At 48.4% G+C, this 21,105-nt stretch overlaps 2 protein-coding genes and 1 pseudogene across 5 annotated transcripts in view; 2 read left to right on the plus strand and 1 right to left on the minus strand.

The window, feature by feature from the left end:
- Positions 1–666: 666 nt before the first annotated feature.
- LOC112618813 (intraflagellar transport protein 122 homolog) lies at positions 667–4,559 on the minus strand. Its single transcript, XM_025376323.1, has 2 exons — positions 4,399–4,559; positions 667–1,270 (listed from the first exon to the last, which is right to left on the minus strand). Exons 1-2 carry the CDS (start codon positions 4,486–4,488, stop codon positions 986–988), a joined length of 375 nt encoding a protein of 124 aa, XP_025232108.1. The 5' UTR covers positions 4,489–4,559; the 3' UTR covers positions 667–985.
- Positions 4,487–20,431, plus strand: LOC112619301 (annotated as a pseudogene).
- The window catches only part of ACAD9 (acyl-CoA dehydrogenase family member 9), a 35,636-nt gene continuing 34,950 nt past the window's right edge, over positions 20,420–21,105 (plus strand). Inside the window, exon 1 of one of the 4 annotated variants that reach the window (XM_025374986.1) lies at positions 20,420–20,779. In XM_025374986.1, the coding sequence (XP_025230771.1) occupies positions 20,630–20,779 (150 nt within the window). In that variant the 5' untranslated portion in view covers positions 20,420–20,629. Of the gene's footprint in view, positions 20,956–21,105 lie in introns of all 4 variants that reach the window. The other 3 variants (XM_025374987.1, XM_025374988.1, XM_025374990.1) reach the window with 3 other exon arrangements.

Genomic DNA, 21,105 nt, shown 5'->3' on the forward strand with positions numbered 1-21,105 from the left:
TTACTGACACAGAACCATGCTTCAGGAGATTGCTGAGTGAAAAGGCCAGATGACGAGTTTATAGCCAGCACTTCATAGACAGTGATAGGGCTGCCATAACCGAATGTGAGGTGAAATGAGAAGATGGCCATAGAGGAAGGGATGAGAAGTCTTGTTTACAGGCCAGGCTAAGGGAATACAGTAAATCTGAGGTTCCATCTATAGGTAGCGATACTTACACACATAAAAGTCATGAAACAGTATTTGCAGTGTGATTCCACTTTTGTTTAAAAATGTTATAAAATCACATGCTCCTAATTATATATTATGCATACATTACATATTCACACAGAAAAGGTCTAAGCAGATGTATTTCAACATGTTTAGGAGCGATTCTGTCCTGAGGATGGGGTGCTAAGGGCTAAAGTTTCTTGCTGGTTTGTGTCTCTGTTTTATGGCAATCCTACAGTGAGCACCATCTGCGTGGGGTGCAGGAGGCGGAGGGGAGACAAACCTGCATTCGGGAGGTCAATCTCAGCCGCCTGTCTGTGGTTCTGCCCTCCTCCATTCTGTGGCTCCTCCCTTCAGTGCCCCATTTCTGCTGTGGCCTCCTCTTAGTTCAGGGGGCTTGTGCAGAGTCCCATGCTCCCTTATTGGCTCACAGACCTCAGGACTCACCCCCACCCACTCATTCTCTCTCTTCCCCTCTCTCTTGCACACACATCACCACCATCACACATGTGCTCACACACACACCCTGCTGGACTCTCGGCTTTGCTGCTCACTCCACTTGGCCCACGTTGGGCTCTCTGTAAAATACACTCTACTGACAACACTGTATACCCCTCCCATCCCTACCAGAATGGGGACCAGGAAGAAATTGAGGCACAGGGAGTTTGAGCTATTTGCCCCCAGAAACACAGGTTGCAAGGAGTGGATATAGGACCACAGGTTCCAAGCCCAGACTGCCTCCCACGACATCACAGTTGCCATTCTTCTCTCCTTGCTACTCTCCCCAAAGCACCAGCAAGGGGCCTGGCTTCCCTGGTCTTGTCAGCCTTGCCAGCACTGAGAGTGGACAGGCACTCCCAGTTACCTGTAGCACCTCTACGGCAGAAATGAAGACATGGAGGCAGAAGATCTTGGAACCACTGTAGCCGACCATAAAGCCCTGCAGTTTCTGCTGGTGCACAGGGAAGGTGCTGGCTTTGATGTTGAGGTAGCCTCCTCCCGAGAAGCAGAGCATGTCCTCATACCAGGTGTTCCAGGCCACACTGTTGGCATTTGGTTCCTGGGGGACAGGGACGGTGGGGATCCTGTGAGAACCACCCTGGGCTTGGCCAGCGCTTGCACATTTCAGCCCAATACCCTCTTAAAGACTGAATCCCACTAAATTGCTTACAGTGGGATGGAGGGAAAAGGAGGAAAGGGGACCAAAAAGAAATGAACAGAGGCAATCCCCTCCATGCACCTGCATGTTGTTGGAATTTTTGAGTAAGCAGGTGTTACTTTTGAAAAATATTCTCCTGACGATTCCTCAAATTGCACTAGAAGTGCAATTTGACCCAGCCATCCCATTACTGGGTATATACCCAAAGGATTATAAATCGTGTTGCTATAAAGACACATGCACATGTATGTTTATTGTGGCACTGTTCGCAGTGGCAGAGACTTGGAACCAACCCAAATGTCCATCAGGATAGACTGGATTAAGAAAATGTGGCACATACACACCATGGAATACTGTGCAGCCATAAAAAAGGATGAGTTCATGTCCTTTGTAGGGACATGGATGAAGCTGGAAACCATCATTCTGAGCAAAGTATCGCAAGGACAGAAAACCAAACACTGCATGTTCTCACTCATAGGTGGGAATTGAACAATGAGAACACTTGGACACAGGATGGGGAACATCACATACCAGGGCCTGTCGTGGGGTGGGGGGAGGGGGGATGGATAGCATTAGGAGATACCTAATGTAAATGATGAGTTAATAGGTGCAGCACACCAACATGGCACATGTATACATATGTAACAAACCTGCACATTGTGCACATGTACCCTAGAACTTAAAGGATAATAATATTTTTAAAAATATATTCTCCTGAAATAGGAGTCCCTGTATAGAAAGTGGAGAATCAGACCGGGTGCAGTGGTTCACACCTGTAATCCTAGCACTTTGGGAGGCCAAGGCAGGTGGATCACCTGAGGTCAGGAGTTCGAGACCAGCCTGGCCAACATGGTGAAACCCTGTTTCTAGTAAAAATACAAAAATTAGCCGGGCGTGGTAGCATGTGCCTGTAATCCCAGCTACTTGGGAGGCTGAGGCAGGAAAATGGCTTGAACCTAGGAGGTGGAGGTTGCAGTGAGTCAAGATCATGGCATTGCACCTCCAGCCTGGGCAACAAGAGCGAAACTCCGTCTCAAAAAAAAAAAAAAGAAAAAAAAAAGAATCGGCAAAGTGGGATTCCACTTCTATTACAGAAGACATATACATCTCTATACACAGAAGAATGTTTACAAGAATATGTTCCAAAAAAGGCTGAGGCAGGAGAATTGCTTGAACCTGGGAGGCAGAGGTTGCAGTGAGCTGAGATTGTGCCATTGTACTTCAACCTGGGCAACAAGAATAAGAGCAAAACTCCGTCTCAAAAAAAAAAAAAAAAAAAGAATATGATATTCCAAAAGATTAACAGCATTTCTGGGTGGGTGAAATTGCATAATTATAAAATCTTTTTTGTTTGCCTGAATTTGTTCTGTCATGAACATCTATCTATTCTGTTTGATAATAAGAGAAAGAACAGTGAGTTATTTGTAAGATTTGAAAATAATATCTTGTCTTTGTATTTACAGTCCACACATTGTGAAAATAGAGTCACCCTGGGAGGCACCCACTGCACCTCAGTTCCCTACTCAGCCCTGGAGCCTTGGGGACCAGCAGATGCTCACACTTTCTGCCTAGAATGTTTTACAATGTCTGAATCTTTTATAATGATCGTGGATTGCTTCTATAATTAGAAAAAAATATATAGCTATTTTATGTGTAGGGGGAGGAGTAGTGGAGAAGAGGAAAAGCCAGCAGGCGATGTCACAGCTGGGAATGCTGATGTCTCCTGGCAGGGCTGAGAATCACCTCCCCTAGTCTGCTACAGAACCAGCAGTGGGGACGGTGGAGCACACACCCTTGCACACTTGTATGGCTCTAGGCTCAGACACACATTCACATTTGGGGCCAGCTACGCCCCATATAGGTGGGAGGTGAGGCTGGGGAGAAGGGAGGTAACATTTCAGGCCCCATTTTGTCTCCAGCACTGAGCTAGGCACTGTGGTATCTCGTGTATTCCTGTAGCAATTCTGTGAGGGGCAATTACTAATTTCATTTTAGAGAAAAGTAATCAAGGCTCAGAGAGGCTCACTAACTTAAGATCACACAGTAAGGGATGCAGGCAGGACCCAAGCCCAGGTCAGCCTGAAGGCTGTGCCCTCTCTTTCCCCCAAACCATTCTACTCTCTCCGGGCCATGAGTGAGTTGAGACTGACAGGGAGTCACCACTGGGCTTGAGGTGGCCAGGTAACCCCTTCTAATTGATTGAGGCTGCTCCCTACTCCAGGCCCCTCCCCTTCTTGATTCTGCTGCTGAGGACAAGGAGGAGCCTGGTAAGGCTGAGGAAACCAGTTAGGAGGGGCTCCAGCTTTAAGGGGAACTCGATTCTGCCAAACCAGCCCTCCCCACCTTCAAAGCCTGAAAGAGACAAAGAACTGCACGAGCCCAGCGGAAAGCCAGTCAGGCCCTGGGCACAGAGCTGCCGGGCTGTCTTCTCTGGTGACACTTCCTCAGGTCACAGGGCTGGATGACTCCACTAAACAATGCCTAGGCCTCCAAAGATCCAAGCACTTCGCATTCTACCGGCTCTTCTAGCATTCTTGTGAATTAAGTAGAAGGCAAGGCTTGCCCATTCCCATGCCCCTATCAGATGACAAAACTGATCCTGTTTCCTTCCCGTGCTATAGGTGCGCATAGACACAGGCAGGCCTGCACAGGTAAGACGCAGACTTCTGCAAAGGAAGTGCATCCATCGCCCCATTCACTGAACGTCGACAACACGCTCCCCTCAGAGTCATCGCTCCATTTCCTGTTCATGGTAAATGCTTAAGAAAGGCTCTGCTGGCTCATCTCATTGGCAAGGAAACCAAAGTTAAAGAGGCCGGTCCAGGCCCTGCGGCTTGTGCCTGTGTGGGAGGAGCAGGTTGTGGCCCAGGGCCTCTGGGACTCTGCACCTGTGCTTGGCCCCTGCCCCTCACTGCTCCTCCCAGAGACCTGCCAGGGCCAGAGCTGGAGAGCCTCCTGCAGGGGCTGGGAAGCTAGAGGAGGGTCTCTAATCAAAGGACAATGTCCCTGGGCCCCCTTGAGGACATCACCTGAAAAAGCAGCTCCTTGGTGTCGATGTCATACACCAGGCAAGTGTCGTTTTCATCTACCACGGCCAGCTTCTTACGGGAGGCACTCATGTCCAAGCAGCGCACGGCTGTGGCCTGCTTCAGCAGGATGATAGCAAAGAGATTGTCCACGAAGATCTTCAGGATCTGGCAACATTTCAGTGAAAACAGTGTCAGTCACCATGGCAACAAGATCCTGGCCCACTGCCAGGCCGCTAGAATCCCATGTGCTCTGCAAGAACCACTCCCACCACCTTCACCAGAAGTTCTGTGCAGAGAAAAGGACTCCTCAAAAGAAAGAGGGGGGTGGTGGGTGCGTTGGCTTATCCTCAGCAGGCCAGAAGCGAGGTTCATCAGAGGCTGCAGACGTAATGACAGTCCCGACACAGGCCGAGCTCACTTCAGTGTCTGTTCGGACCAGGGATTTGTTGATGACATTACCCAAACGGCAGCGTTAGGAGAGGCCACCTAGCAGAGATCTGAGTCACGGACTAACACAGGAAAACGCTACTATGAACACTGACAAGACATGTGGTAGAGAATGATAATAATGATGATGACAGCCATCATCTACTGATATCCCTGGTTTAAAAAAAATTTTTTTAGAGATAAGGTCTTGCTATGTTGCCCAGGCTGACCGCAGTGGCTATTCAGTCTTAATCATATCACACTGCAGCCTCAAACTCCTGGGCTCAAGAAATCCTCCTGCCTCAGCCTCCTGAGTAGCTGGGATAACAGGTACCCACCTAGTATGCCTGCTTTAATATCCCTGTTTGGGGTTTTTTTTGAAACTGGATTTAACTCCCAACCTTGATATCTGTTTTTGACAGCCCTGTGAAATGCAGTATTATCCTCATGTCAAACTGTAGCCTCGGAGAGGTAAAATGACCTACCAGGAAGACAAAGCCAGTGAGTAGCTAAGTAAGAACATGACCTCAGGCCCACCTGACCCCAAAGTCCATCCTCCCATGGGAAGTGAGAGCTGCCTGAGAAAGAAGCGGCCCTTCCTCCCCTTGGCATTGCTCTTGACTTCACCCACCGCTCTCACGCCCCATGACTTCCATCCCCAGCAAAGACCCGACAAGCCTCATCCATAAGCCACCTGCTGCATGGCTTGGCTCTCAGGCTAATGCAGCTACATTTTCAGTTTTTTGTTTTGTTTTGTTTTGTTTGAGATGGAGTCTCACTCTGTTATCCAGGCTGGAGGACAGTGGTGCGATCTCGGCTCACTGCAACCTCCACCTCCTGGGTTCAAGAGATTCTCCTGTCTCGGCCTCCCGAGTAGCTGGGATTACAGGCGCCTGCCACCACGTCCAGCTAATTTTTGTATTTTTAGTAGAGACGGGGTTTCACCATGTTGGCCAGGCTGGTCTCAAACTCCTGACCTCAAGTGATCCACCCGACTCAGCCTCCCAAAATGCTGGGGTTACAGGTATGAGCCACTGCGCCTGGCTCATTTTCACTTTCAAAGTTTCATGTAGCAGCCCACTTAGAACTTTTCTTATGTTGAGCAAAGAACATGCTTGTACACGCATACACACACACATAAATCTGTTTAACTTTGTGTAACCTGGATATCCCACAACTAACTGGCCAAAGGCTCATTTTTCTTATGACATCTATCAGTACCCTGAGGACCCAGCATTCTCTAGGACACATGCTGGAACGCACTGCCTTAACCCACTCGCTGCCCTAATCAGGAGCTGACCTAGGTAACAATCTCTGCCTCCCTCTAGAAATCCACAGAAGCAGCATCTCTAACAAATCTCCCACCTTCTGGTGACCTTAAACCACTAATCCACTCTACATGTAGCCAAAGGTTATAGCTCAATTCTGCCAAAACATGGGCCTGCTATGAGTGTGAGGGCCACAGCACCTTTGGCCTGAGGCTGTCCTCACAAAACAAAAACTCTTCTCTGAAGTCTCAGAGTTGGAAAGAGGGGTGAAGCAACTTGCCTGAGGCCACACAGCCGCACTGAGAGGTTAAGTAACTTGCCAGAGGCAAAACAGCTGCACAAGAGGTTAAGTAACTTGCCTGGGGTCACACAGTTACACAGAGAGGTTAGGTAACTTGCCTGAGGCCATGCAGCTGCACAGAGAAACTACATAACTTGCCTGATGTCACACAGCTTCACAGAGTGGTTAAGTAACTTGTCTGAGGCCACACACTGCACAGAGAGGTTAAATAACTTACCTGAGGCCATAGGGCTACACAGAGAGATTAAGTAACTGCTGAGATCACACAGTTGCACAGAGAGGTTAAGTAGCTTGTTTTAGGCTACACAGCTGCACAGAGAGTTTAAGTAACTTCCCTGAGGCCACACAGCTGCACAGAGAGGTTAAGTCACTTGCCAGAGGCAAAACAGCTGTACATAAGAGGTTAAATGGCTTGCCGGAGGCAAAGCAGCTGCACAGAGAGGTTAAGTCACTTGCCTGAGGCCACAAAGCTGCACAGAGAGGTTAAGTAACTTGCCTGAAGTCACACAGCTGCACAGAGAGGTTTAAGTAGCTTCCCTTAGGCCACACAGCTGCACAGAGGGATTGAGTAACTTGCCTGAAGTCACATAGCTGCACAGAGAATTTAAGTAACTCGACTGAAGCTGCACACAGAGGTTAAGTAACTTGCCTGAGTTCACACAGTTGCACAGAGAGGTTAAGTAACTTGCCTGAGGTCACACAGCTGCACAGAGAGGTTAAGTAACTTGCCTGAGGTCACACAGCTGCACAGAGAGGTGGGGGCATCACTGGAGCTCCAGAGTGAAGTCTACAGTAAGCAGTGACTGTGCCACTGCATTCCAGCTTGGGCAACAGCCAAGACCCTGTCTCAAAAAGCAAAAAATAATACAAAAAAGTCTGGCTGGGCACAGTGGCTTACGCCTGTAATCCCAGCACTTTGGGAGGCCGAGGCAGGCAGATCACGAGGTCAGGAGATGGAGACCATCCTGGCTAACACGGTGAAACACCGTCTCTGCTAAAAAATACAAAAAATTAGCCGGGCGTGGTGGCAGGTGCCTGTAGTCCCAGCTACTTGGGAGGCTGAGGCAGGAGAACGGCATGAACCTGGGAGGCAGAGCTTGCAGTGAGCCGGGATCACGCCACTGCACTCCAGCCTGGGTGACAGAGCGAGACTCTGTCTCAAAAAAAAAGAAAAAAAAAAGTCAAACATAGAGTTAATGTATGAGCCAGCAATTCTTCTCCTAGGTATATGCCAAAGAGAATGGAAAACATATGTTCATAAAAAACCTGTACACCAAAACTCACAGCAGCATTATTTATAGTAGCCAATAAGAAATAAGCTAAATATTTATCAATTGATAAATGGATTTTAAAATGTGCTATATCTATATAGTGGAATATTTAGTCAAAAATGAATGAATCATGTTTGGGCATAGTAGCACATGTCTGTATTCTGAGCACTTTGGGAGGCCAAGGTGGGAGGATCCCTTGAGACCAGGATTTTTTTTTTTTTTTTTTTTTTGAGGTGGAGTCTCGCTCTGTAGCCCTGGCTGGAGTGCAGGGGCGCAATCTCGGCTCACTGCAAGCTCCGCCTCCTGGGTTCACGCCATTCTCCTGCCTCAGCCTCCTGAGTAGCTGGGACTACAGGCGCCCACCACCACGCCCGGCTAATTTTTTGTATTTTTTAGTAAAGACAGGGTTTCACCGTGTTAGCCAGGATGGTCTCGATCTCCTGACCTCATGATCTGCCCGTCTCAGCCTCCCAAAGTGCTGGGATTACAGGTATGAGCGACCGCACCCTGTGAGACTAGGATTTTGAGACAAGCCTATGCAACACAGCCACACACCCTCTAAAAAAACATAAAAATTAGGCAGGTGTAATGGCAAGCACCTGTAGTCCCAGCTACTTAGGAGGCTGGGACAGGAGGATCACTTGTGCCCAAAAGTTTGAGATCGCAATGAGCTATGAGTGTGTCACTGCACTCCAACCTGGGTGACAGACTGAGACCTTGTATCTTAAAAAAAAAAAAAAAAAGACAAATCATGCTGCAACACAGATGACTTTGAAAACATGCTAAGAAGTCAGTCTAAAAAGACCCCATATTGTATTATTTCATTTCAATGAAATGTCTGGAATAGGCAAATCCATAGAAACAGAAAATAACTGTTGCCATGGGATGGGGAATTGGAGGAATGGGGAGTCACTGCGAATGGGAACTGGGTTTCTTTTTTTTTTTTTTTTTGAGACGGAGTTTCACTCATTTCCCAGGCTGGAGTGCAATGGCACAATCTCGGTTCACCACAATCCCCGCCTCCCAGGTTCAAGTGATTCTCCTGCCTCAGCCTCCCGAGTAACAGGGATTACAGACATGTGCCACCACACCCAGCTAATTTTGTATTTTTAGTACAGATGGGGTTTCACCATGGTGGTTAGGCTGGTCTTGAACTCAAAACCTCAGGTGATCCACCCGCCTCGACCTCCCAAAGTGCTGGGATTACAGGTGTGAGCCACCACGCCCGGCTGGAACTGGGTTTCTTTTTGGGGTGATGTAAATGTTCTGAAATTAGATAGTGGTGATGGTTCCACAACTTTGTTAATATACAAAAAACCCTGAATTACATGCTTTTTCGGAGACGGGGTCTCACTCTGTCACTTAGGCTGCAGTGCAGTGGCATGATCACAGCTCACCACATCCGTGATCTCCTGAGCTCAGGTGTTCCTCCCACCTCAGTCTCCTGAGTAGCTGGGACTACAGGTACACACCACCACACCTGGCTAATTTATGTATTTTTTTTTTAGAAATGGAGTCTCACCATTTTGCCTAGTACTTGGATCTGAATTGTACACTTTAAGAGGGTGACTTTTATAATATGTAAATGGTATCTCAATTAAAAATTACATATGTGGCTTACATTATATTTTATTGGACAACATTATTCTAGACTATGAACCCTGAAGCCAGGCGCCAAGAGGTACCATGATAAAGTCTCTACATAGTGATTCCACAGCAGAGGGCCTGGGCTCCAGTTCTACCCCATAGACCCCAGCCCACTTGTTCTTTCCCTGGCATCTGAGGAGCTATGACGTGGGGCTTTCCCAGACTGGCTCTGTGACTTTTTAGAGATGGCGGAAGCATCACCCACCTTATTCCCCAGGTCCAGGACACTCTGATACTGGCAGACAAGCCCTTTTACCTGGTGCTGGAGGAAGATGGCACAACTGTAGAGACAGAAGAGTCCTTCCTTCCAAGCTCTGGCAGGCAATACAGTGTTCCTGGTCCTCCAGAAGGGGCAGAAATGGAAGCCTCCATCAGAACAGGTGAGGTCCCACCTGTCCGGGGAGAAAACTGGGACCCTGGGAGAAGTCTTCAAGGGGTGCTAACCATCTGCTTGTCTCGATGCAGAGAATGAGGCACCCACTGTCTCTCTCCCATAAGCTTGCCAAGAAGATGGATGTGGCCCGCATAACCTTTGACCTGAACAAGCTGAGCCCACAGGACTTCATCAGCTGCCTGAACATAAAGGTGACTTTCTATGATGTGTACTCCCTTTCCTATGATCTATACTGCATGAGGCTGAGTGCATGGTGAGTGAATTGGGATTTGCTGGGGACACCTCCATGACACCCTCCATCCCATCCTATCTCTTTATTCATCTGGACTCATCTGATCTGAATTGGTCTTTGATTTGTCTGTGCACTCCCGCTAGAGTGTCAGCTCCTGGAGGACAGGAATCCCATTAGCCCTGCTCATCCCTGTATCATCCTTGTATCACACCTAGTGACAGCCTGGCATATTGAGACTGCTCAGTGCATGTTCGTTGAGTGAGTAGCTGATGGCACCAGGACAAGGAGCAAATCTTGAAGCTGAGGGGAATCCCAAATCCTATCTTCAGACAGACCTTGTTCCTTTCTGGCATGGGTGAAATGGAGCCTGGGGAGGAGGTGATGGGAGAGGGAAAAATGCCACCATGGATTCTGTTACACAGAAGCCAGTGGGTATACCATCTCCCACCCAAACAGGGGAGCAGCTCTAAGTACCCCTGGTGACAGTGGCCACATGACTTCAACCAGGCCAATCAGAAGAGCCCAACCTACCCAGCCACAGTGATTAGCTAACGTCTGGGCACGTGACCAATCAGGTGGCGAGGGTCAAGGCAAGGGTTGGTAGCAGGGGAGAGAAGGTCTATTTCTGTTGGGTGGCTGGGGCTGTGGGTGCCATCCTGTCACCTTGAAGGGAAAGCCCACCTGAGCACGACATCCACACTGAGGGAAGGACACAGAGTCAGAGGTTGGGAGAGAGTCCAGGTGACATTATTGAGCACCCAGGTGCAGCCAAGGTACAGTTACCCCAGAACATTCTCACTGGGATCCAGGTGGCTGTGAAGGTCACCTAGAGAGGTCAGCAGAGCTCCTCCAGCCTCTGGAGTTGATAGCTATGAAGTTGATATAATGAGGACCCCGAATCACCCAGTCTCAACCAGCTCCTTCCAGTGCCTGCCATCATGGGCACTCTACACCGAGTCATGTAGCTACTTCACTACATCCTAGAGCCCCACCAAAAGCAGGAGGAAGAGGCCTGAGGCAAGTTCCGGCAAATACTATCTGCCCTACAGTACCACCGCCAAAATAAACATTTCTACAGGAACCTCATGCCCCAGAATGTACTTGTATTTACAAGTGTTATGCCCAGACTGTTTGTTCCCCAAAGAAGACCACCAGAGTCCAGAGTCAAAGCCAAGCGGCAAGGATCTTTACTACAAGTTCGAACTTGGTCCCTCCTTACACAGTATACAAGAGGGCCCTGAACAATGCGAGCGTTTGCTTTTTATAGCCCGAAAGTTGCAGGGGAACAAAGAAATTCTTTTGGCTCCTGCGCTTTCAGTAACCTTGAACAGCTGTCTCCTTATCGGAGACTTTCCAGGTGGTGTTTATACTGGGCTCAGGGAGTTTGAGAGATATATGGTGGTGGGATGGGAGGATGGGATGTGTCTGTGCTAGGCTCAGGGAGTTTTGAGCCCGGGGCTGAGGAATGTGCCCAGCTCCTTTCACAAGATGCCAACTACAACATAAAATATCTTTTGTCTTTGGCACCAGATTTATGATAGGCTACAAGCTGGACACCTTTTGTGTAACTCCCCGTTGTACTGCCCTATGGTGAATGGGTAGAGGTGGAATCTGGAGTCATTTTTTACACCACCATAACCAGAACCTTACCATTTGTCAGACCTTTGTGGAGCTGAGGAAACAAATACTGTGTGGCAAACATAAGATACAGTTGTTCCTTTCTTTTTTTTTTTTGAGACGGAGTCTCGCTCTGTCACCCAGGCTGGAGTGCAGTGGCCGGATCTCAGCTCACTGCAAGCTCCGCCTCCCGGGTTCACGCCATTCTCCTGCCTCAGCCTCCCGAGTAGCTGGGACTACAGGCGCCCGCCGCCACGCCCGGCTAAGTTTTTGTATTTTTAGTAGAGACGGGGTTTCACCGTGTTAGCCAGGATGGTCTCGATCTCCTGACCTCGTGATCCGCCCGTCTCGGCCTCCCAAAGTGCTGGGATTACAGGCTTGAGCCACCGCGCCCGGCCACAGTTGTTCCTTTCTTCAGAAGGAGTAGGGGCCTGGTTCAGTGTCTCACGCCTGTAATCCCAGCACTTTGGGAGGCCGAGGCGGGCGGATCATGAGGTCAGGAGATCGAGACGAGCCGAGATCATCCTAGTTAACATGGTGAAACCCCGTCTCTACTAAAAATACAAAAACAAAATTAGCTGGGCGTGGTAGCAGGCACCTGTAGTCCCAGCTACTCGGGAGGCTGAGGCAGGAGAATGGCGTGAACCAGAAGGCGGAGCTTGCAGTGAGCCGAGATCACACCACTGCACTCCAGCCTGGGAGACAGAGCAAGACTCCAAAAAAAATAAAAAAAATAAAGAAACACTCATCAACACACCGCTGCCTGCAAACCCAGGGAAAGACCACCCTACACTACATTATATGGCATCTGTAAATCAACATGGGCCAGCGGGAGACCCCAAGGCCCTACCAGAAGCTGCTCTTTGATCACCAGGTTCACACTGCATCTTTTTGGGAAGGTTAAAAAATAATAAATGACCACCAGGATCACAGAAGGAAAGAGCTCATGATGTACATGGAATTCACACAGATCACATCCAGGAATCTTTGGAACAAAAAATTCACAACACCATGGCCTCATACAAAAATCCTGGGCTTCAGGAAACCTGAGGCAGAGAGCTCCGTCATCACAGTGAAGTCCCTGCCTTCAGCAGATCCCACCAACAGCCACAATGTTTCCCATCACCTGAAAAAAACTCATGTATTAAACTATTACACTTCTTCAGAATATTGGAAAATGGTGCATAGTTCGTATGTTCTCATTTGTTTATCTTGTGTCCAAAGTGTCTTGTCATTCCAGGCCACTCTAATTCTTGTGTATTAATAAAAAGTTTGAGGTATAATAAGGCCTCTAGATCAGATGAGTAAAACTGAAGATAGTCACAGTTCCCAGAAGGAAGGCAGAGCACAGTTAGGCAGGGCCACACGGGAAGCAGCAGGGTTGGTCAGGAGGCAGAGGGAGGGGTACTCTGAGCAAGCCCCTTTCCTGTGCTGCCTACAGGGAGAAAAGAGTGAGGGGCAACGAGCAGGCTTAGGAGAGGGCAGTTCCAATCATTCCACTCCATAGGGGTCTGGTTCCTGTCACTGAGGTGATTAGGGCAGTGGGATAATGGTCCCAGTATGACAGCCCACAGGGGAAGTGTCTGAGGTGCACTGGATTGGTTGGTTTGTATTTGAAAAGTAGGTTGGGTACAGTGGCACACAACTATGATCCCATCACTTTGGGAGGCCAGGAGCTCAAGACCAGCCTGGGCAACATAGTGAGACCCCACCTCAACAAAAACTTGAAAATGAAAAAATTAGCCAGGCAGGGTAGCACACACCTGTAGTCCCAGCTACTTGGGAGGCTGAGGCAGGAAGATCACTTAAGCCCAGGTTTCGAGGCTGCAGTAAGCTCTGATCACGCCACTGCACTCCAGCTGAATGAGGGGAGACCCTGTCTCTCTCTTGAAAAAGAAAAAGAAAAAAGAAAAGTGCACCCTTGGGAGGAAGATTGCTCTGGGGGAGAAGGTGACATGGGAGGCAAGGGGCCAAGGCAAGGTGACCTGGCATATCATGAGGTTGTTCAGAACACGAAGTCCCGTGTACACACAGAGGGCAGGTGTTAAAGCTCCAAGTTCATACAAGCTAGAAACATGGCCAAGGCCAGGGCTCAGTACAGTGTCACCTCCTCAGAGAAGCTTTTTCTGCCTGTGCCGTCTACAGTGAGAGCCTCCCCTGTGCACATGTCCCTAGCTGCTCCCACTTCATTCCCTTCATGACATTCAGGGCCTGTCCCCCTCGGCTCAGCATCCTTCTGGGCCTCCCACCTCACCCAGAGTAAAAGTCCTCAGAGCAGCCCCAAGGCCTGCAGGACCTGGGCCCCCTGACATCCTAGGTCTCCTCTCCCACCACTGCCCTTCTCTCAGGCCACTCCAGCCCCATCTCTGCTCTCCTGGTTTCCCTGAGCCCTGCTTCGCTCTCTGCGGCACTTCCCTCTCCACAGCACTTCCCTCTGCCACCACACTGAGTAATACTCAGTTTTTCTCTCCTGCACAGTATCAGCAACAAGGAGCAGCTGGTTTTGTTTTTTTCTAAATTCCTGCTTTTGTCTACAGCCTACATCATGGCTGAGCACATAATAGGGGTCAATAAATAGTAAAGGAGCAATTCTTCTCACCACCTGATACGTGTTTGTGCTCCCCAGTATCTACTCCTTCAGTGCACATTCACTGAGGCTCCACTGCATGCTGAGCCTGTTCCAGAAACCAAAGCACACCAAGGGGAGAAGCAGGCAGAAATCTCTATTCTGATGGGCTGACAGCCTAGTGGGAAAGAAAGAGAAAAAAAATAAGGAAACAATACACAGGCAGGTGGTGACATGTACCATGAAGGAAGACAAAGTCAGGATGTTTCTGAGAATGCCTGAAGGCATTTAGAAAACAATTACTGCAATGGGCAGGGTGTTCCAGATGGAGAGAACATCAAGCACAAAGGCCCTGGGGCCACGATGGACTCCATGTTTGAGTGTTTAGTCTGGATTCCTGGTTTTAAGTCTGTATTCTGCCTTTATTTGTAATCCTTCATGTTTCATCTTACCTAGCTAATTAACCCAAGTCCCAGTAATGCTGAGAGATGATGCTGGCTTGACCCTATGTACTATCACAGGAGGGGCCTAAAAGTGGTCATTCTCAATACAACCTGAAGGTAGACAGCACTGGATTTGCTGCTCAATTGGATGTGGACTAGGAGAATAAGAGGGGACACAAGTGACCACATGTTTGGTCTGAACAAGTGGAATAAGAGTCACCATTAATTATGATAAAGAACAATGGTGGGAAAACAGGATTGGGTGGGATCGGGAACTCAGATTTGCATATGCCACTTTTAGACGCCTATTAGATCTCTATGTGGAGCTTTTGAGTACAAAGGCAGATACAAAAACAAGCTAGAATTGAGGGGAAAATCTGTCCTGCAGGAGAAATGTGAGTCATCAGGATATTGATGGTAGTTAAAGTCAGGACACTAAATTAGGTCATCCAGGGGGTGGTTGCAGAGGAAAAGAAATGTCCACAGCCTGAGCCACAGACAACTCCAACCGTGCTAGTGAAAAACAATGGCCAATGTTTAGCAGTTGAGGAGCCAAGAAGGAACCAGCAATGGACACAGAGAAGTATCTGCCAGTGAAGTATTTAGAACATTCAGAGAATAGTGAGAATAGTGATTCAGAAACCAGAGAACAAAGTGTGTCAATAGGGTAGAAGGATGAACAGTGTCAGATGCCAATGATGGGCCAAGAAGGATGAGGTCTGAGGACAGATCATACGATTTGACAACAGAGAGGTCACTACTGACTTCCATGGCCATTAGAGACAAACACCTGAATGGTAATGGCTCAAGATCCAGTAGAGAGGACAGTTAATGATGCAGATAAAGGAAATTACCCTTGAGTAAGTGAGAAGGACTGGGGTCTAATGAGAGGTTGATTTTACCAGAAGCAGACAGTTCACAGTAACACAATGTAGGTAACATGGGCATATATGCAGGGGGAGTGGGTAACTGTGCCTGTGAAGTTCCCATCTGACTGCATGGGTTTTCCCAGTGGAATGGAAAGTAAAGCTGACAGCTGAGAGTAAGGGCAGGGCAAGACAGGTGATGCCAGAGGTTTAAAGATGGAAACCGATCTGAAGGATTTGTGTTCCTTCTTCACCATGCTGCTGGGAGGCAGGAGGTCCCAGGATAGAGCACCACACTGCCCCAGGTCCTGGGTAAAAGGGTTTCCCATATGTTAAAGACATAGCTCTGCATTTCCTAGCAGGGCAAGCTGCTTTTAGTCTGAGTCTTAGCTTCTGCATCTGTAAAGTTGCTTGCTATAAAGGTATCAGCCTGGCAACTTCAGAGGAATGTTCCAAAGAGAAGCCAGGGAATAACTTCCGTGATAGAGGATCAGCCAACATTCAGCCAAGCTGAAAACAAGGCACCCCTAGGAAGGGGGAAATGCTACTGTGTTTACTCTTATTTTGTAGATGAGCACACTGAGGAACAAGGAGGAAAAGTGACTCGCTCAAGGTCACAAGATCTTCTTGAGCCTGCACTGTCCATCTCCTCTGCTGCACAGTACCTCCCAATCTCCACGCACTACATAACTCACTGGGCTCTACAACATCTTCGAGTGAGACACATCACTTGCTCCATTTTAAAGCTGAAAGAATTGAACCTAAGGCCAAGCCTTTCACCTCTAAGAGGATGGTGTGTTTAATAACCTAGCTGTTACTATTGGCTGGGTTGTGCAACCTGTGGAAGTCACCCTGCAGCTAGATTTCTGCGGAATCTCAAAGGCAGGGGGTAGCGCTAGGGCTCAGCTGGCAAGGAAGCCCACAGGCCACTAGAGTGTGACATGGGAGCGGCATGGCCTGAGCTGTTTAAGAATCAGAGAGGAAGCCTTGCATATTTCGGTGTCAAAACACTGGAGTTGAGGGTCACTCAGTAATCACTCATCTGGGCTTTCCCAAATTGTCCTGACAAGAACACTTGTCAAAACCATGTTTCTGCCCAGGCGTTCCCTTTCCTAGCCCCTGCCCCCAAATTAAGTTCTTCCCAAGGGAATGTGAGTGGAAGGAATCCGTGATTTCTGTCAGTTTTTAAAAGACAGGATCGTTCTTCGCAGTCTCTTCTTCCCCCAGCTGCAGGCAGAGGCCTCTAGGCCCTGGAGGATGGAGGTGCAAGGCGGAAGGGGCAGGTCTTTGCAGCAGCATCTGCAGGACAGCCTTTCTCCTACCTCTTGGTGGTTTGCTGGCAATCTTTGGTGGTCTTTGGCTTATAAAATAATCAGTCCAATCTCAGCCTCAGCTTTAATAGTAAGGGATCAAGCAATAGTTTCTACTCAATGTTCCTCATCCCCAGAGTCAAGCATTCTGCTATGCTAACGCTAATATTATGGCTAAAGAATGTTCACTTTCTCCTATGTTGTGAATCAGTTGTACTGATGTGAGGAGACATTCAGAACTACTGTGAGGATATTTTAAACACTTGTTAAATCAAGTTTAGCCTAAAGCTGCTTCCTTATATATTTTAAGTTGAGTTTATAGGTTTTCTGCACATTGTGAACTATGACAAGTGGAGGCATACAGACTAGCCTACACTTGTGCCAATCACAGTTTTTGCCAATCAAATGTAGCCAACTGTTCGAACCATGTTCAAATAAGGCATGGCAGAGCTGTAACCAATCCAGATGTTTCTGTACCTCGCTTCCATTTTCTGTGCCTCACTTTCCTTTGCTGTCCAGAAATCTTCCATTACATGGCTGCGCTGGAGTCTCTGAGCTTGCTTTGGCTCAGAAAGCTGCCTGACTTGAATCATTGATTGCTCAATTAAACTTTTCTTTTTTTTTTGAGACAGAGTCTTGCTCTGTCACCCAGGATGGAGGGCAGTGGTGCAATCTCGTCTCACTGCAAACTCCACCTCCCGGGTTCAAGTGATTCTCATGCCTCAGCCTCCCGAGTGGCTGGGATTAGAGGCACTCACCACCATGCCCGGCAATTTTTGTATTTTTGGTAAAGACAGAGTTTCACAATGTTGGCCAGGCTGGTCTCGAATTCCTGACCTCAAATGATCTGCCCACCTCATCCTCCCAAAGTGCTGGGATTACAGGTATGAGCCACTGCACCCGACCCAGCCAATTAAGCTCCTTTAAATTTAATTCAGCTGAAGCTTTTCTTTTAGTATACTGAACAGGGGAAACTGTTTAAAACCACATCATATTTCTCAGAGGTTAATACTTAAATATAGGATGGAAGGATCAAAGTGTAACTATTTTCATTTTTATCATTTGCTGTGCTAAGTGCTTTCATGTGGATTATTTTACTTAAACCTCTTAAAAGTCCTGTCAGATAAAGGGTATCATACTCATATTTACAGATGAGGAAACTGAATTTAGAAACTGGCATAGTAGTAAAACAGGAAAACTCTTCTGCTATACTCTACTGGAGCAATTAAAAATTATGCCTTAACATTTTTCTATTTTTATTTTGTAAAATATGTGCCACTGGATTTCTCATTTGGTTGATTTAGGGAGACCTGTGTACACTAAAGAAGATTTGACACATTAACAGACTACTTGACTGATTTGACTACATTTGTTTGGCAAAAACATACAGCAGCTCAAAATTGAAAGTTTTTGCAATATATGTATATTTTTCTTTGTTTTACCTATGGGGATAATTTACAAAGGCAGTTGTTTCCAAATACCTTCTTGTGAAGCTGAATGCCAAGCAAGTAAATATCAACCACCGATGAATAAACCAGCTGAGAGACCTTAGACAAAGTAAAATAATCTGAAAAGATGCCTGCACATATTTTGCAGTTTAGACTCTACGCCTTGTAGAGTTTTGAGCTCTTTTTTCTTGATGTTGTGTTAGCAATTTAATCTTTTTTGGTGCTGAGCTTAGCTCGCTGAGATGAAAGGGATAAAGGGATTTAATTTTGTTCTCAAGGAGTTCACACAATGGAAGCTGGAGGCATTTCCCAACACTGTGGTCGATGCTACAGTCAGGGAACAAGCAAGTCTCCCCAAAAACAGGGATCGGAGTTTTTAAGGATAATTTGGCGAGTAGGAGCTTGGGAAGTGGGGAGTGCTGACTGGTCGGGTTGGAGATGGAATGACAGGGGGTCGAAGTGAGTTTTTCTTCCTGTCTTCTGTTCCTAGGTGGGATTGCAAAACTGCTTGAGCCAGATGACCGGTCTGGGTGAAAAAGCAGAGCGGCATTCTTCCTAGAGGAGCAGGATGAAGATCTGTATAGGGCCCATGTGCACCGCTGGGCTGTGAGGTGCCCGGCATGCCCTGCCTCCTACATGGGCTCCTATGGCCTGGCCTTGAAACCGCCACTGCAAAATTATAACTTGAGACAGTGAAAGAGATCTGACCTAACCAACTCCATCTTGCTTCTAACCTCCAAGCTGTCCTTGTTCATTCCTGGGCGTAGGCTGAACTAACCTTGGGAAGGAATAAATTTATAGTTTAACTTCAAAACAAAATAGCCCTTTCCCAGAAAACAAACAAACAAACAAAAAAACTTCTTCTTGCCTGGGACCAGTCGGCCTTTGGAGGAGTAACAAATTAGCTATAAGATTAGAAATTACAGTTTAGAGGCCAAGCAGCCTTTGGTTGCAAGAGTCTGAACGTCCCCCAAATTGTTCCTGGGAATAACATCACTGTTGCAAAACCTAACACCACCTAGACTGGTAATCTGGCTCAACGAGTTCTGCAATCCCACCCAGGAATGGAAGACAGCAAGAAAAACTCACTTCGACCCCCTATCATTCCATCGCCAACCCGACCAATCAGCACCCTCCACTTCCCGAGTTCCTACTCGCCAAATTATCCTTAAAAATTCCGATCCGTGTTTTTGGGGAGACTGATTTGGCTATTAAAACTCCCTCTCCAGCACAGCTGGCTCTGCGTGAATTACTCTTTCTCTATTGCCATTCCCCTGTCTTGATAAATCAGCTGTCTAGTCAGCGGGCAAGTGAACGCCTTGGGCGGCTACAGCCTGGCCTGTCCCATCCCATCCAATAGTTCCCATCTCTTCTCAGCTCCCTCTGTAGTTTCTCTTCCTCCACCCGCCTTTTCAGTGTTTCCCAAGACACAGGTGACTCAGTTTTTGGTTTTGTTTTTTTTTTGAGACGGAGTCTTGCTCTGTCCCCAAGGCTGGAGCGCAGTGGCGCGATCTCGGCTCACTGCAAGCTCCGCCTCCCGGGTTCACGCCATTCTCCTGCCTCAGTTTCCCGAGTAACTGGGACTACAGGCGCCCGCCACCGCGCCCGGCTATTTTTTTGTATTTTTAGTAGAGACGGGGTTTCACCGTGGTCTCGATCTCCTGACCCTGTGATCCGCCCGCCTCGGCCTCCCAAAGTGCCGGGATTACAGGCGTGAGCCACCGCGCCCGGCCATGACTCAGTTTTATCCAGACCGCTCTGTGACTGAACACCCATTTTCTTTTCCTCTTCCAAAAAATATTTGTAACATGTCAACTAGGTACAAAACAGTATCTCAGGAATCCACCATCTAGTTAAAAATGGAACCTTATCCTTACCGTGCCCCTGCAGAGACCCCAATACCGCGCATTTCCCCCATTCTTTTGCTTTACTCAAGTTTTACCACAGCCTCGCGGCCGCAAGTGACAAAAGAGGCAAGGGGAAGCAGCTGGGCCGGCCTTTAGGTTTCTGTACACAGGGAGATTTCCCATGGCTAGCATTTATGGAAACAACTGCTGGTATGTGAAAAACAGGTCCCTCACCGCCGTCACGACGGCCAGAGCCCATACCCGCCAACATGCCCGCGGCCCCGACCCTCCAATTTTCTCCGCCCAGCAACTCTGGCCGCGCAAGCGCAGTGGGACCGGCGGGAAAGCGTGGGCACGTGACGTCATCAGTCAGCGCGGACCAGCCAGGTGCACGTGACTACGGCCTTGGCCGCGGAAGGTGGCAGCCGTCACGCCCTTCTGGCCTCTCCATGCCCTGTTGCGGGAGACCGCGCAAGCGCAGTGAGTGCTGCACAGCGTCGCGGGCCAGTAACGTCATCCGACGTTGCGGACCATGTGTGTGTCCCTGCTGCGCCAAGTAAGAGGTGGAGCCTGAGGCCGGGGAACAGCGGGCGGCATGAGCTGCTGCAGGCTCTTCCTGCGTACCACGGCTGCGGCTCGTGCCTGCCGGGGTCTGGTGGTCTCTACAGCGAACCGGCGGCTACTGCGCACCAGCCCGCCTATACGAGCTTTCGCCAAAGAGCTTTTCCTGGGCAAAATCAAGAAGGTAACGCGAGCCCTGGGCGAATCCTTGCTGTCTGGCTCCCGCTTTTCATGCTCAGCTGCAAGATTGGTGTTCAGCTTTGTCGGATTCCCCAAACCTGCCAGAGAGACACACCCTGCGGGCGAGGCGTGTTAACACTCTGGATTCCTGAGTTCCAGGAAAACCTTCCCAGAGAAAGGGTGGGACATTTCCTAGACGGGGGACCCTTGGAAGTGTAAATTTTGTCAGAATTTGGAAAACTCTAGGCTAGGTAATTTACAAAGCAGCCTTCATCTCAGCTGGTCTGGTCTCGAAATGTGCGGGGATTCCTCTCTTATTCCTAAACAGTT

This window comes from Theropithecus gelada, chromosome 2 (assembly GCF_003255815.1).
Source record: "Theropithecus gelada isolate Dixy chromosome 2, Tgel_1.0, whole genome shotgun sequence".
Classification (NCBI taxonomy): Eukaryota; Metazoa; Chordata; class Mammalia; order Primates; family Cercopithecidae; genus Theropithecus; species Theropithecus gelada.

Bases quoted from the DNA above. Each gene is read 5' to 3' on its own strand.
- LOC112618813 (XM_025376323.1), bottom strand. From the start codon at position 4,488: ATGAGTGCCTCCCGTAAGAAGCTGGCCGTGGTAGATGAAAACGACACT. The intron at 1,271-4,398 runs GTGATGTCCTCA...CCTGTCCCCCAG, and splicing joins CCAAGGAGCTGCTTTTTCAG to GAACCAAATGCCAACAGTGT.